The sequence below is a fragment of the Colletotrichum orchidophilum genome (assembly GCF_001831195.1).
Source record: "Colletotrichum orchidophilum strain IMI 309357 chromosome Unknown Scaffold_11.1, whole genome shotgun sequence".
Classification (NCBI taxonomy): domain Eukaryota; kingdom Fungi; phylum Ascomycota; class Sordariomycetes; order Glomerellales; family Glomerellaceae; genus Colletotrichum; species Colletotrichum orchidophilum.
This window is the reverse complement of record NW_019172967.1, coordinates 150,091-164,532: the sequence shown is the minus strand read 5'-3', so window position 1 is coordinate 164,532 and position 14,442 is coordinate 150,091. Positions and strand designations below refer to the sequence as shown.

Sequence of the window (14,442 nt, the reverse complement as noted above, 5' to 3'; positions counted from 1 at the left end):
GGGAAATCAAGGGTTTGACACGGAGAAAAGGCTTGGGGGCCTGGGATGCATGAGTGGGCAAGCAGAGTCGACAGAGGGCACTGTTTAACGGTTTTCTGATAACTTATGTGAGCGTGTGTCTCTCTCTTTTTGAACAGAGATATGGTCCACGGATACTCGAGTCCTGGACGGTGTACAGTCGCCGGCGTCGGGCACTATCGGCAAAGCGGGCTCTAGATGTTCCCGTCAGCTGGGTGCAGGAGTGACGACGACCACGACAACGACGACCACCGCAGTAAGGATTTGCGGTAAGGATGCAAAGAGCCATATGGTGGCTGTGGCTGTTGGTTTAATTAACGAGGGCCATTTGGCGTCGTGTCGAGACTCGTGGGTGCAAGGTGGGTTCGGGGGGTAGGGGGGTGGTAGACGTGGTGGTGTCAGGGGAGGGGGAGATTCGAGAGGGAGGCACCAGTCACAGTGTCATTTGTATGAACCTGTTTCAATGGGACCCCACATGGGTTGTGAGAGAAAAATAGAAATGCCGATTTCTTTCTTGGATCGGATCTTCGTATGGAGATTTGCAGGGGGAAGAAGCACTGACTGTCTGTCGACTGACTGACTACTCTGAGCCTCGGAACCGCACCCAAAGGAACCACGCCTCCCGCCTTTTTTTCTTTCGTATAGGCCCTGCTTGTTCACGGAGGGAGAAGGGCGTTATTCTTGCACAGCACCGGAGAGTTTATACTATACCATTGAATGTTCATCGACGGTAAACTCTGCCATGTTCTTGCACTGCAGCCCGGTTCGTTCAGGGGTTCATGGGCTCAGCGTGGATCGAGCCCCTCCGGACTGACACTCCAGGAGGAGGAGGTCTGGAGACTCGGGGAGACTTGGGGAGACTTGGGGAGTCTGCTGCCAACCACGGCCCCCTGCGGACAGAGGTGGTGTCCTACTTTGGCGCCCATCCCACCCCTGTCGGAGTCGAGTCGAGTCAAGGGACGGTTTTCCAGTTCTGAGCCCCTGCTGCCTCTGCGATGACCTCAGTGAGAAATTGTGTCGATGCAGTGATAATGCTTTTAGGTATGGTGAAGAGATTGCGAGAGGCCTGGGAGAGCGGATAAGTGGTGAAATATGATGGATGTACGGACAGGTACATAGAAATGAAGGAGAGGAATAAGAGAGTTTGAACAGATGAGAAGAAACGGTACGGACGAAGAAGCAACCAAGTCTTGGCGTCCCTTCCAGGAAATCGCCTTCCGTCCAAAATCGCATGCGAAGCCTGTTCCATCCTCTGGATCTTCTGGATTCCGTCCGACATCCGTCCAAGCCTCTTGGTGTATACCTAAATGTATGCTCAATTGCGGTCGCTGGCCTAGGTAAATCGCTGCATTTTGCAGCATACCTTAGCAAGATGGTAAGTTTGTACATCATCGTCGTCAAGGATCCAACCCAAGTCGGGCCAAACCTACCAGGTTGAGGGTCTGTAGGTGACGATTTTTATTTTTTTTTATTTTTTTAGTTTCCCCTTCTCGATGTTCCCAGGTCCAAAATGATGAGCTTGGCCTAGCCCTCTCTAGCGGCATTCGTTCCCCGTCTGGTAGGCGCTCAGCCCCTCGACCCTCTCCCGTCCGGTCGACCAGAGCCCACAGGCAACCCCACCCGCACTCAACAAGTCTGGCGTCCGCGGCCAAGTTCGTTCCCGTCCTTTCGTGCAGGCCCGTCTGGTATTTTTAGGGACAAGGCCACCTTTTGGGTTTGGATTCATACATTCGTACAGGCACCTCTCGATGCTAGCACTAGCTGTCCCCGCCGTCTATTCCAGCCACCATAACCACCCCAGCAGAGAAGCACAAGGGAAAGGAAGAAGAGAAAGTGCGCTATCGTGAAGAACGCGTACGCTCTCGAAGTCAAGATACCCCCAGTCCAGGTCTGTCAAGCAGGAGATAGATACCCGTCGGGGGCATAGTATTCCTATCAGGTACCAAACACTCTGTATGGATCAGATACCTAGGTGACCTGACCTGCTTCACATTTCGCTGCAGGGCACCTCTTCAACCCTTCCCAGGGGCCTCTGAAACTCAAACCTGTCCCTATCTGGCTGGTTGGCATTCCTCGACACGCACCTACCCACTGCGAAGACAGACCAGACCACCTTTTTCCTGCTGCTGTCGGGTACCTAACTACCTAGACCGCCCACATCCCACAACCCGCCTCTCTTACCTAAAGGCACCTGACGTATCGACGTACCAACACAGCAAAGGTACCTTGCCATTTCGTTACCGCCAATACCTTGCTCGCCTTTGCATCGCCTCGCCTTACGGTATTGTCACACCTCAAGCACCTTCAAGAGGTACCTGATCCATCTCAGTGCTGTCTCCGAACCTGTCACGCTACGTACCGCTCTCACAGTTTTATCTGCAAAATCCCACGAAACACTCTCCCTCCCCTTCCGGCTTCCCGTTTGCGCCAACCAACCATCCCCGATCCCGACAGTGACACGAAGTCCACGAAGACTCCCTCGACTTGCTTCAACCCCCTCCACTCGATTCGACGACGACGACGGCCACGAACCTTCACGACCTGCCCATCTCCTCACTCTTCAACTGCGACTCCTGACCATCTAGAGTCGTCCGGGTCCAACTTTCCATGTGTCGCTGCTGACGAGGTTCGACGTACCACTCCAAATCTCTCTCTACCTCGCCCGGCGCGAGCCTCGCAAGCTCCCCTTCACGGGCCACGACACTCTCTACCGCGACCGCACTCGCCTCGGCGCACACCTCTAATCACCACCGACACTCTTTTCGCTGCCCGTCGCTGTCGACGTGCTCGTTTTTTTTTTGGGCAAGATGATGTTGGACGAGAAGTACGTTTGCGACCCGATCGGCCTTCTAGTCACCCTCCAGAACCCTACCCATGCGGCCTGTCCACCTGGCCTCGGGACCCGAGTTCGCTGACAGTCAACCCACGCAGATACATTGGCCTAGGCCTCGCCATGGCGTCCAGTTTAGCGATTGGTATGTACTCCTATTCCAAGTTCTCACGTAGGCCTGGCCGCTGACAATGCTCGCCTCACAGGTATCAGTTTCGTGGTTACGAAAAAGGTACGCGACTCCTACCCACTTGAGTTGCCCTTTGCACTCGACCTAGAATTGCCCTTTCGATGTGTCGGGACTAACCCTCGGCTATAGGGTCTCATGCAAGCAGAAGAACGCCATGGTTTTGAGGGCGACGGCTTCGTATATCTTAAGAGTCCGGTCTGGTGGGCTGGTATCTCAACTTGTGAGTCTGCGTCGGTCCTCGATCGAAGGCGGCAAAGCCGCTAACATGTGCTTAGTGGTTGTTGGAGAAATCTGCAATTTCGCCGCCTATGCATTCGCGCCAGCCATTCTCGTCACGCCTCTCGGAGCTCTTTCTGTCCTGATCGGTGCCGTTCTGGGTTCATACTTCCTCAAGGAAGAGCTTGGTGTTCTGGGTCGACTGGGCAGTGCAATCTGTCTAATCGGCGCTGTCATTATTGTGCTACACGCGCCTCCGGATGAAGATATCCAGACTGTTGACCAGATCCTGCACTACGCCATCCAGCCGGGTATGTCTACGGCTCTCATTGACGTTGCGACCGAGAACTGATCCCGTTCCAGGCTTTTTGCTGTACGCCTTCGCTGTCACCGTCTTCGCTGTCATCATGATTTACAGAGTCGCGCCGCTCCACGGAAAGAAGAACCCGATCATTTATCTCTCAATTTGTTCAACCGTTGGATCCGTCTCGGTCATGTCTGTCAAGGCCTTTGGAATCGCCCTGAAGCTCACATTCGCCGGAAACAACCAGTTTAGCCACCCTTCGACTTATGTTTTCATGATCCTCACCACTGTTTGCATCCTGACGCAGATGAACTACTTCAACAAGGCTCTTGCTCAGTTCCCCACAAACATGTAAGTCGAAGAACGCCAAGTCTATACGTGCCAGGTGACGCTAACTGAGGACCATGTAGTGTCAACCCTCTTTACTACGTTACCTTCACGACCATGACTCTATGCGCCTCTTTCATCCTGTTTGGCGGTTTCAATACTACCGATACGGTTAACACGATATCCCTCCTCTGCGGCTTCTTGGTTACCTTTACCGGTGTCTACCTGTTGAACCTGTCGAGATCGGATCCGAACGGACACAAGATGATTGCAGGCAGCGGCGGCGATGATGCTACCGGCACGGACATGATTTCTACAATCCAAACCCGTCTGAGTATGCAGGCACGCCGGAGTCAAGACCCCCACCGGATGAGCATTGGCAGCCGCCACGGCGATACAACGGGGCTGATGAGGGCCTACGACGAGGAAGCCGGTGCCGAGTTCGGTCTCACTGACCTGGCCGACGAAAGCGACGACGAAAATGACCACCACAGAGCGAACGGGTCCGCCAACGGCCACTCGAAAAGATACAACGAGACAATTGAGCTTCAAAATCAGAGGTCCGACAGATGAGAAGCTAGGAGGGTGCACCGTCTCTTTTCTAGTTATCGGCAGACGCCGAGGCGGTGATTGTCTTTTTCTTCGAAGCATTTCTTACCAGGGGCCCGATATGGGGGCAGCATTGTACATTTTCTCGAAAGCCATATGACTGAGAAGTTTTCCACGACATGATCGGATTCATGAAAGAGGCAAAGACCCACGGAACAAGGCGCACCCCCGAGTGAGGGGAGGGGAAAGCACCGGGGGAACCAGAATTAAGCTTTTCCCGTACTATTTCACTTCTGCCAGGGCACGAGGAGTATTCACTGGGCAACGGGAGGGATCACTACTTGGGGGCGTTTATCAGGGTTTCCAATGGATACTGGGTGTGCGGAAGCACCTCTTGTTGTACGATTAAGTGGAAGGCGAAACGGGGAAGGTGTGCAGGTGGGATAGAGCGAGAAGCATACCCTGGTTCGCCCGGAGGATGGCATCTTCTGTTCACTGTCCAAAGCATTTGAAACCCACCATAGACGTAGGCCGAGGCCAAGAGCCTCGCGAATTGAGCATCATGGACCGACTGCAAGCTGCCATCCTTTCGTAACAATGGTGCTTGGTTGTTATTCAGAGACTAGTTGATTGACGACCAAGTATGGAGTGTATGGAAAGACGGTGAGCACATACGCAAGTGATCCCATGGTTACCTTGGGCAGGAGACTCCTTCAGAGGTCCGTCGGTCATGGGTGATATCACACGGTGGACACTGCAGTTTACTTGAATGATTTCGTTGCTCATTTCATGGTTTGTTCTACCATTACAAGCCAGTCGCAACTATCCGAATTCCCTTTCGCAGAGTGATGCAAATGTTGATCAAGACGCCTGAGTAGTTATTCCACCCCCGTCCTCCCTTTTTTGCTGGTTTTCGCGCGAAACACCCCGTTTTTTTGTATTCCCCTAGTCTGGTATTGGAAGAAAACTAGAGTGAACTAGAGACAGAAGCGTGCGAAAAAGCAGACTCGAAAATCCCCCCCCCCCGCGCTGAGCAATCTTTCACCAGCCGGCAGGGCTGAGAGAGTCAGCCTCGACAGAAGAAACCTGCGGCTCGGCAGCCTCCTACGACTGAGCCTCGGCCTCCTCAGCAGCCTCGGGCTGCTGCTCCGCTTGTTGCGCCTCGGCGGCGGCCTGGGCCTGGGCGGCCTTGGCGCCGTAGTCCTGGGACATGGGCTGGACGACGCTCTGCTCCTCCTTGGGCTCGAGGATGGAGACGGCGTCGGGGAGGGTCTTCTGGGGGCCGGCCTTGCCCTCGGGGTCGGAGCCGCGCATAATCTTGACCTTGATGCCGAGGACACCCTGACGGAGGAGGACGTGGCGGGTGGCGTGGTCAATGAAGTCCTTGGCGGGCTGACCAGAGTGGATCATGAAGCCGTCGGTGAACTTCATGGACTTGGCGCGAGCGGCGCGGAGCTTGCCGGAGACGACGACCTCGCAACCCTTGGCGCCGGACTCCATGATGAAGCGGAGGACACCGTAGCAGGCACGGCGGACGGCGAGACCGTTGAGGAGCTTGTAGCGGAGGGACTCGCACTGGGCGACGGCGGAGAGACCACGGTTCTGGACCTTGGCGGCGTAGAGGGAGACGGAGTTCTCGGGGAACTTGAAGCGCTTCTGGATGAGCGAGGTGAGCTCGCGGATGCGGCGGCCCTGCTCGCCGAGGACCTCCTGGGTGTGGGTGGCGCGGATGATGATGTCGGTTACCGTGGGGGTGACGCGGACCTCGACGCCGGAGTAGCCCTCCTCGGCCAGCTCGCGCTGGAAGAACTCGTTGAGCTCAGCGTAGAAGACGCCATCGGCGACGAACTTTCTGCGCTTGGAGCTATATGGGTAAACGAATCGTTAGTAAAAAATTTGATCCTCCAATTCTTCGTTCGACTGAAAACACTAAATTCGAGATTCGCGAAATTTGGCGATGGCGGGGACGGTCTCGAAGAAGTCTTGCACAGCACACATGAAAACAGAGGAAGGACAATTCTTACATCTGAGTGCCTGGAACAGCCATCTTGACTTTCGTGTGCCCGGGTTTGTCGAAAGGGGGGATAGTTGGACGGGTTGTTGGAGTGTCGACGGTATCGTTCGGCGGAGGGGCGGAAGGTTGAGAAGTGAGGTTGTTAGAGTAGTCCACATTTGCCCAATCGTCGGTGCCCGGGTCGATTTTGCGCTGCAAAAATTGAGCAAATTCTGTGTGCCCTAGAGAGGCGGCCGATAAGGGGAAACCTTTGGCCTTGTGGTCTGTGCTCTCTTCTTATCGGACGCGCCAGGCTGATGGGAAGGCGGGCTCCACCTGCCAGCTGTGGTGACCTGCCAGGCGTAAAGTGCTTTTTCCCTGGCCAGCAATCGGTACGTCTCTCAAATGAAAGGTCTTGCACGTGCTGAACTATTTGGCTGGCTGATCATCGGGCCATCGGGAGAGAGAGCTCCGTCGGCCGGTAGTGGGGTTTCAAGGGGCCAGCTTCGGCTTGGTGGGGACCAGAGCCGTGGGAATTTGGAGGTCCCCTGTTGTGTTGTGTTGCAGGCTCTCAGCGTGCTGGCCACGACAGTGACGGTCACAGGGGAGCTGAGAGCGTCAGGTGAGTGACATTTGATGTTAGGAATCCAGACCAAACCGCGATTCATTATCCAACACTTTGCTGTGCTATCCGTTGGTGATGCACCCAGCAGATAGATTTGATCTGATATTATTCACGAGTCATTCAGCCCTTCATCATTAGACTAGAAGCAACTACTTAAATCGATCTTCCAGCTGGCATGTAGGCCCTCGAAAGCGGTGGCATTAAATACGTTTATTGCCAGTTTGGAGGAAGGCACCCAAGCACTGACTCTGCAAGCCGTGACGTCGGCTCTCTGCTCTCAGCCCCGCGCTAAGCTAAGTGACGGGACCAGGTAGATGGTGTGGATCAGCCGTTCCTTTGCCTTCCTGCTGCTCCTGCTCCTGCTCTTTGCGACTGCCCAGCGACAAAATCAACCGCAGACAGCCGACCTCCAACCTGACAACCGGAACCGTCCCTCCCCGCGCTACGTGACCTTGCCTCCAAACCTTACCCTGCCCAATCCTCTGAACTCCAACATCGTGTGGTTGCATTGATTTTCTTCCTTTTTTCTCTTTGTCCTATCCAAACTCCCCGCCCTCACTGAAGCTGCGCAGCTTTCCTGCTGCTCTTCTTCCAGTGAACTTACTCACCTACGAACACTCACTTTCCGGGCCTTCCGCATACGCGCGCGGCCATGCTTTAGTAGCTCAAAGCAGCATCATCTTCCACATTGCACTTCATGATGGAGGCCAGGAAGGCAAGTCACGCGCTCCCCTTGTACTGACAGCATCTTGAATTTCTTTGCGCAATATCACATCAATAGGAAATAGCTAACCGTGTTGCAATTTACAATATACAGGTAATCGAAAACGTTCAGTGTATCAACGGAGGACTCACCTCGGTCGGCACTTTGCGCTTGACCGATTTCCACCTCGTCTTCTGCGCGCCACCTCCTCCCAAGAACCCGCCCATCGAACAGGCCGATCAACCGCCCCCGAAGCCCAGAGAATCATGGATCACCTATCCTATTCTGTCGCAGTGCACACTCCGGCTCACGCCTCCAACCCACGGCATCCTCAGCTCCATTAGAATCCGCTGCCGCGACTTCATCTTTGTTACCTTCACATTCGAGGACAACAACGTTGCTCGAGACGTCTTTGAGTTTGTGAAGCTCAGAACCTGCAAGCTGGGCACCATTGAACGGCTCTTTGCTTTCAGCCACAAGCCCTCCAAAGTCGAGCGACAGGTCAATGGCTGGAAGATCTACGACCCCAAAGCTGAGTTTCGGCGCCAAGGCATCAGCGAGAAGTCGTCGGACAAGGGATGGAGAATCACCAATATCAACAAGGACTATACCTTTTGCGACACCTATCCCGCCGTCCTGGTGGTTCCTTCTGGCATCTCCGACAACGTTTTGAAATACGCCAAAGAGTATCGTTCGAGACATAGAATTCCGGCCCTGAGTTACATTCACGCAAACAATAACTGCACCATTACCCGCAGCTCGCAGCCTCTGTCAGGCATCACCAGAAAGAACAATGTGCAAGATGAGAAGCTGGTGTTGGCTTCTTTTGCACCTATCATGCCCCGAACCAGCATCGATCAAGACCAGCCTCCGCGCCTGAGCCAGTCAGATATCTCTGAAAAGTCGTCTATGGATGGAGAATTCTCTGAGCAGATTGCTGCCGACGACGAGCCCAAGATGTTTGATGAAAACGGCAAACGTCTCATCTATGGCGCCCAACAAGCCAACATGATTGTCGACGCCAGACCTACCGTGAATGCCATGGTCAATCAGATTGGAGGAATGGGTTCTGAGCCCATGGACCGCTACCCGGGGGCCAAGAAAGCCTTCATGAACATCGAGAACATCCATGTGATGAGGAAGTCGTTGGAGAGCGTCATGCTCTGTCTCAAAGATGCCGACCTGTCCCCTCTGGCCCCTGATCAGAACGCTTTGGCTGCCACTGGCTGGCTGAAACACACGCAGGCTGTTTTGAATGGAGCTGATATAGTCGCCCAGCAAATATGGCTCAAGCAGTCACACGTCCTCATTCACTGCTCCGATGGCTGGGACCGAACCAGTCAGCTAAGCGCTCTTGCTCAGATTATGCTGGACCCGTTCTTCCGAACCATTGAGGGGTTCATTGTACTCATCGAGAAGGACTGGCTTGCCTTTGGCCACATGTTTAGGTTGCGATCTGGCCACTTGAACCACGAGGACAATTTTAAGGTTCAGAACGACTCGATGGCAGGGTCAACCATTCAGCCTGGCGAGAATGATGGTCGCGCAGATGCCTTCCAGAACGTCTTCACCGGTGCCAGACAACTATTCAACCCCAGCAAGGAGGACAAGGCTGAACTTGATGCCATCACCGAAGGTTCCACTGGAAAAGTCGCCAAGGACGAGGCCACTGTCCCTAAAATGATCAGCCCAGTCTTCCATCAGTTTGTGGACTGCGTCTATCAGCTTCTCCGCCAGAACCCGACCAAGTTCGAGTTCAATGAGAGATTCCTTCGCCGACTCATCTACCATCTCTACTCCTGCCAGTACGGCACATTCCTCTACAACTCTGAGAAGCAGAGACACGAGGCTCATGCCTCTGAGCGCACTTCCTCGGTCTGGGACTATTTCTTGTCGCGCAAGCCGGAGTTCACCAACAAGGACTATGATCCGACCTTCGATGAGTACGTCAAGGGTCGTAGCCGGATCATAGTGCCTGAGATGAGCAACATTCGCTGGTGGCACCAACTCTTCAATCGCACCGATGAGGAGATGAATTCGCAACTCAACGCTGTGGCGACTGCTGCAGCCAACAGAGCCACGGCCATGAACGAATTGCACCCAACCACAGAAGATTATTATGCAAACAGCCAGCCTGGTACCCCGCCTCAAGCCGCCGCAAGTCCCAAGCCGCCGTCCCTCACCAATAGCCAGTCAGTTCTGGCATCTGTAGAGACTGCGCACGCCACGCTCACGCCCAATCGTCAAGAGCGACAGGCTCCAATTCTGCGTCGAAGTGTATCGGCAGAAAACTCCAATGCCTTTAGCGCAGTGAGAGATGGAATTGCTGGCTTGAATATTGGCAAAAATGTCAGTGGAATGCTCAACAACTTGGCCGGACGCAACGGCGGTCCTGCTTCCGCTTCAAGGGTTACAAGTCGCAGCGAGCAAGAGCTCAGAGAGATGACATAGGGCGTCATGTTCGAACGAATGCACGAAGCGCCTTACACCATCGAGGTGACCAACGCTACAATGAAACTCGACGCCGAGCTCTATTACCAGGAGAACTGGGCTGACTCGACTTACACGCTTAGTAATTGGGGCGATCCAACGGTCTGGGAATGGGGCACCAGGGCCGTCATCAACTTGAGCAGAGACTGGTCAAACTTGACCGATGGCTTGGCCGAGGACACGCCCGACGAAGATGCTTGTGTTGACAACATCACCTGCGACGATGATGGCGTTTGCATCAATGGAAATGCGTCAACCGACATTGATGCTTGTTCTGAGGCGTCCTCGATTCATTCTCTCGAGCGTGTCTTGGCGGAGGATGTCACCGATAGCAGCTTCTTCATTATGGTGGACTCTAGCATGGAGGACCTGTCTGCCGAGAACGGCGGATCTGTGGTTTCCAACCACTAGCCACAGAACACTTCCTCGATCGACATTTCAGGAGTTTGGCATAGGTTTGCTGCATTTTCACCTTACGACTACGAAGGGCGCGAAAGAAACGGGGCCCCTCAACAGACGCAGTACCGGAACTTTTCTAGGAGGAGACGACTGATTTACGGCTATTCATGACAGCGAGCCGGAGTTTTGTACAAGTATTACGACCTTTTTTTTTTTCTTCTTTTGACGCATTCGCCCCTTTTTTATTCGACCTCCGTCATGCTGGATATCCAGCACTTTTGCCCGCACTGCTTTCCGGCGTCCAAGAGGTGTGGTTGAAGACAAACTTTGCGTCCGAGACTGGTAAATGGTCCAAAGCAGGAAATGGCGACGGAATGGGTTCGTTCAATACAGCAGCAACGCGGTTTGGAGTGGCACAGGCAAGAGAAAAGTTGGCATGAATGGATGCATGCTCAGAGAGACAGAGGAGAAGTAAAGAAGGAGAATGAGAGACGAGAGGCTTGGGGGTCCGTTATATAGATCCACTTGGATTTTCGAACTCCTGTACTCTCGGTTCCATAATTCTAATCAGTCTGAAGTTACCTCTCGTTCTCATTGTGATTTGTGTCAGACATGTCACAGAGTATTCATCTGAAAAGCGGCCGTGATGAGCGTTTGTAGGTTGTCAAACCGAGCTTGGCTTGATAGAGCGAATGTTTGCCACGATTTGTGCAGCTTGGGCTTCCTTTGTTTAATTTTTTTTTCCTCGTGGGTTGTGTCAATTGCTTCGTCAAGCTAGGTCTATATCCGACCGCCTTACGTCTAGCTAGGCCTTTCTTTTATTTTTTGTATTTGTCCGTAGTAGCCATTCGTCATGTCCATATCCCGTCATGCTTCATCACTACAAGAAGACCTCGAGGTTGATCTCGAGGGTGCTCACAGGGTATCTACCGCCAAAGTTAGCATCGGATGGTCTGGCTTCGTAAACAGAAAAAGGGGAGGATGGGTTGGTAATACCTCAAGTCAAACTTCTCCAACACGGTAGGGTGCAAGATGCCAAACTCGCCAATGCGCGCCTCCTTGCCACCCAGACGCAGGTAGATGGCGGCTGCGTGGCCTGCGAAGAAGGTGGGCTCGTCAATTTCCTCGATCCAATAGCCGTCAGGCTTGCTGGGGTTCTCGACGACCTTGAAGTCGATGCTCTTGGCTGCTGTCAGGCCCTCGTCGTGAGTGAGGAAGGCGGTACGGAGCATCAAGAGGACGCGATCGAGGAGGCCGTGGACAACCTCGAAACCACTGGTCTTGCCGTACCAGGCAGCGGCGAAGTGGCGCTCGTTGCGAGCCTTGCGCTCCAGAGACTCGTCCTTGAAGACGACGTCGGCTGACTCGAAGATCTTGATGGGGACGCTGTGCTTCTTGTTCTCGCGGATGGTCTTGAGAAGACCAGGGACCAGGGATGTCCGTACAACCTGGTACTCGGCGGTCTTGGGGTTGGCGAGCTTGACAGCGGTCTTGCCGTCATCCTTGCGATTCAGCCAGCCAAAGTTCTCGTCGTGACTGCACAGGATCAGAGGCATAACCTCGCTCCAGCCAGACATGGCGGCCTCTGTCCGGACAATGTCGGCGAGCTTGTTGATCATCAGTGGCGCACCAATGGTTGCGCTCTTGTTGGGAGAAGATCTAGGAAGGTTGTTGTAGCCATAGCAGATAGCCAGGTCCTCCATAACATCGCACTGGTGGAGTACATCGGCACGCGTGACGGGAATTGACACGCTGAGGAGGTTGCTATCCTTATCGGAGGGCTTTGCGATGTAGGCCATCTTATTGAGGAGCTTGCACATCTTCTCGGGGGTTTCGCTGAGGCCGGTGCAGGCGTTGAGGTAGTCGATCTCGACATCGATAGTGCGGGGAGCGAGGGTGGGTGTCGTTCTTGATGCGCCGTTGTGCTCGGAGACAATCTTGACAGGCTCGACGGTGAAGGGCTCGGAGCAGTACTGCGAGAACATGGTGACCATCATGTCACAGACGATATCGAGCTTGGTGGCGTCCGTAGCCGTCATCTCGATGAAGACGTTCTTGGTGTTAACAGTAATCTTGGAGTGGTCGCCGTTGATTATGGGCGGCAGCGAGCAGACGACTCGGTTCTTGTCGTAGATGACAGGGTATACAGGCGAGTCCTTGATGATGTGCAGGTACTTGCCAAGATGCTTGTCACCCTCGTAGAACTGCATCAGCTCCTCGCCGTTCATCTCCTTGGTCTGGTTCAGGGGTTTGAACTTGATGTCCTTGGCCGGCAGAGCCTCGTATGTGAAGGGTCCTTCTATCGTGTCGAGGTCATGGGTTCCAATAGCCACCAACGTTCTTTGTCTCGCCAAGTTCATGTGCAGCTTGTCCTGAAGGCCGATGAAGGAGTCGTAGCTCTCCTGCGTGAACTTGATATTTCTGAGGATGGCACCGGCGACGAGGGGTCGGATCTTGCTGGTGTCCTGAGCCACGGTGATGACCGAGGCTTCGGGGTTCTTGGGTTCTACAACCTTGTAGTTGGGGGCGGCGACCTTTTCTCTGAAGATGTTGAGCATGAGCGCGATACCCTCGAAGCACAGCATATCGTATCGGTTGGCGGGGATCTCGATCTTCAGTTGGGGCGGCTCCTGCACGCCATTGACAATCGGTCGGTCGTCATTCTCGGTGTCCTCGTCGAGCTCGATGCCGAATTCGAAGCAGAGGTCTTCAAACTCCTGGGTGGTGAAGCTGTGCGGATGACGTTCAGCAAAAGGGAGTCTGGGGATGGCGGGGTCGAGATGTGTAGATCGGGGTTGGCGGTGCCAGCGCGGCGCAACTCACTTTTGGCCCAGGGCCTTGTACAAATCGTACTTGTTGACGGATATGGTAGGCATGGTGAGGATTGGCAACAGTCTCTCGAGGATACAGAGGTCCGGCAGTCGTCAGGGGCAGGAGAGGATCCAGGCAATGGTCGATTTCCTTCTCCGATATGGCCTTGAGTCACAGAAATTTTGGGGACACTCGGAGGTGAAGCAACTGCATGCACGCATGGAACGTTCGAAGGCGGGATGAAGTTGCTGCTTTTAGAGGTCGGTGGGAGTCATTTCGGCTTTGCAGCACGCATTTGAGGGGCTGCGGGGTTGAGGGGCAGCAAAAGCAGCGGTCACACTCGGCATCTCAATTTTCCAGGGTCCGTTGTCAGAGAGTGGTCCGTGCCAGCCCAAACCGGGACGGGCAGCAGTGCAGCACAGCACAGCACAACAAATAGAAGCCGTAAATCGACGTATGCCTCTTCGGTGCAGGATCCGTGCCAGCTGGCGGCCAGTGCATCCAGCCGTGCGCACATTCCAGCGACGAGATGTTTCGCCGGTGCTGGAAGGTGGGAGGGACATGCCGCCAATACCTGAGCTGTTTGTTGGTGAAGACTTGACAGCTACCTCACTGGCAGCTCATAGCTACCTGCGACAGCCTACGCCGGTCAACGTTTTGGGAATGTGACAATAAAGGCAGCGCTGATTAAATTTTATCTCATTGTCATGCGTTTCTTCAAACATTCAGACTTGGAACAGTATTGAACATGTGTAGCTGTCCCATATCCTCCCCTCCATGAACGTCGTTGCGAACCTAGGTAGCTTAGCTGCATACTGAATGACCCCTCCTCGGCTGGTCACCCGAGGGACATCTCAGCAGATCTAGAAGGAATGGACCAGGACTGGATAAGTTAGATGGTTTAGTTTGGCTATCTGGAGAGTGCCATGGTGCTGATCGCATTGGCGACAGAGGGCACGGAAAGTTCCAAAGAACGCGAGGAAGTAG

General features: G+C 54.1%; 4 protein-coding genes across 4 annotated transcripts; 2 read left to right on the top strand and 2 right to left on the bottom strand.

The window, feature by feature from the left end:
- Positions 1–2,825: 2,825 nt before the first annotated feature.
- CORC01_02023 (uncharacterized protein) lies at positions 2,826–4,458 on the top strand (the record flags this gene model as incomplete). Its single annotated transcript, XM_022613675.1, has 7 exons — positions 2,826–2,842; positions 2,950–2,993; positions 3,055–3,080; positions 3,168–3,258; positions 3,314–3,565; positions 3,618–3,909; positions 3,969–4,458. 7 exons carry the CDS (start codon positions 2,826–2,828, stop codon positions 4,456–4,458), a joined length of 1,212 nt encoding a protein of 403 aa, XP_022479766.1.
- A 1,080-nt stretch (positions 4,459–5,538) lies between these two features.
- Positions 5,539–6,481, bottom strand: CORC01_02022 (40S ribosomal protein S3; the record flags this gene model as incomplete). Its single annotated transcript, XM_022613674.1, has 2 exons — positions 5,539–6,298; positions 6,459–6,481. The coding sequence occupies 2 exons, from the start codon at positions 6,479–6,481 to the stop codon at positions 5,539–5,541; spliced, it is 783 nt and encodes a 260-aa protein (XP_022479765.1).
- Positions 6,482–7,366: 885 nt separating this feature from the next.
- Positions 7,367–10,656, top strand: CORC01_02021 (uncharacterized protein; the record flags this gene model as incomplete). The annotated part of the gene is made up of 3 exons (XM_022613673.1): positions 7,367–7,549; positions 7,870–10,104; positions 10,207–10,656. The coding sequence occupies 3 exons, from the start codon at positions 7,367–7,369 to the stop codon at positions 10,654–10,656; spliced, it is 2,868 nt and encodes a 955-aa protein (XP_022479764.1).
- An 868-nt stretch (positions 10,657–11,524) lies between these two features.
- On the bottom strand, positions 11,525–13,520 carry CORC01_02020 (phenylalanyl-tRNA synthetase; the record flags this gene model as incomplete). Its single annotated transcript, XM_022613672.1, has 3 exons — positions 11,525–11,570; positions 11,641–13,374; positions 13,468–13,520. 3 exons carry the CDS (start codon positions 13,518–13,520, stop codon positions 11,525–11,527), a joined length of 1,833 nt encoding a protein of 610 aa, XP_022479763.1.
- Between the last annotated feature and the right edge of the window lie 922 nt (positions 13,521–14,442).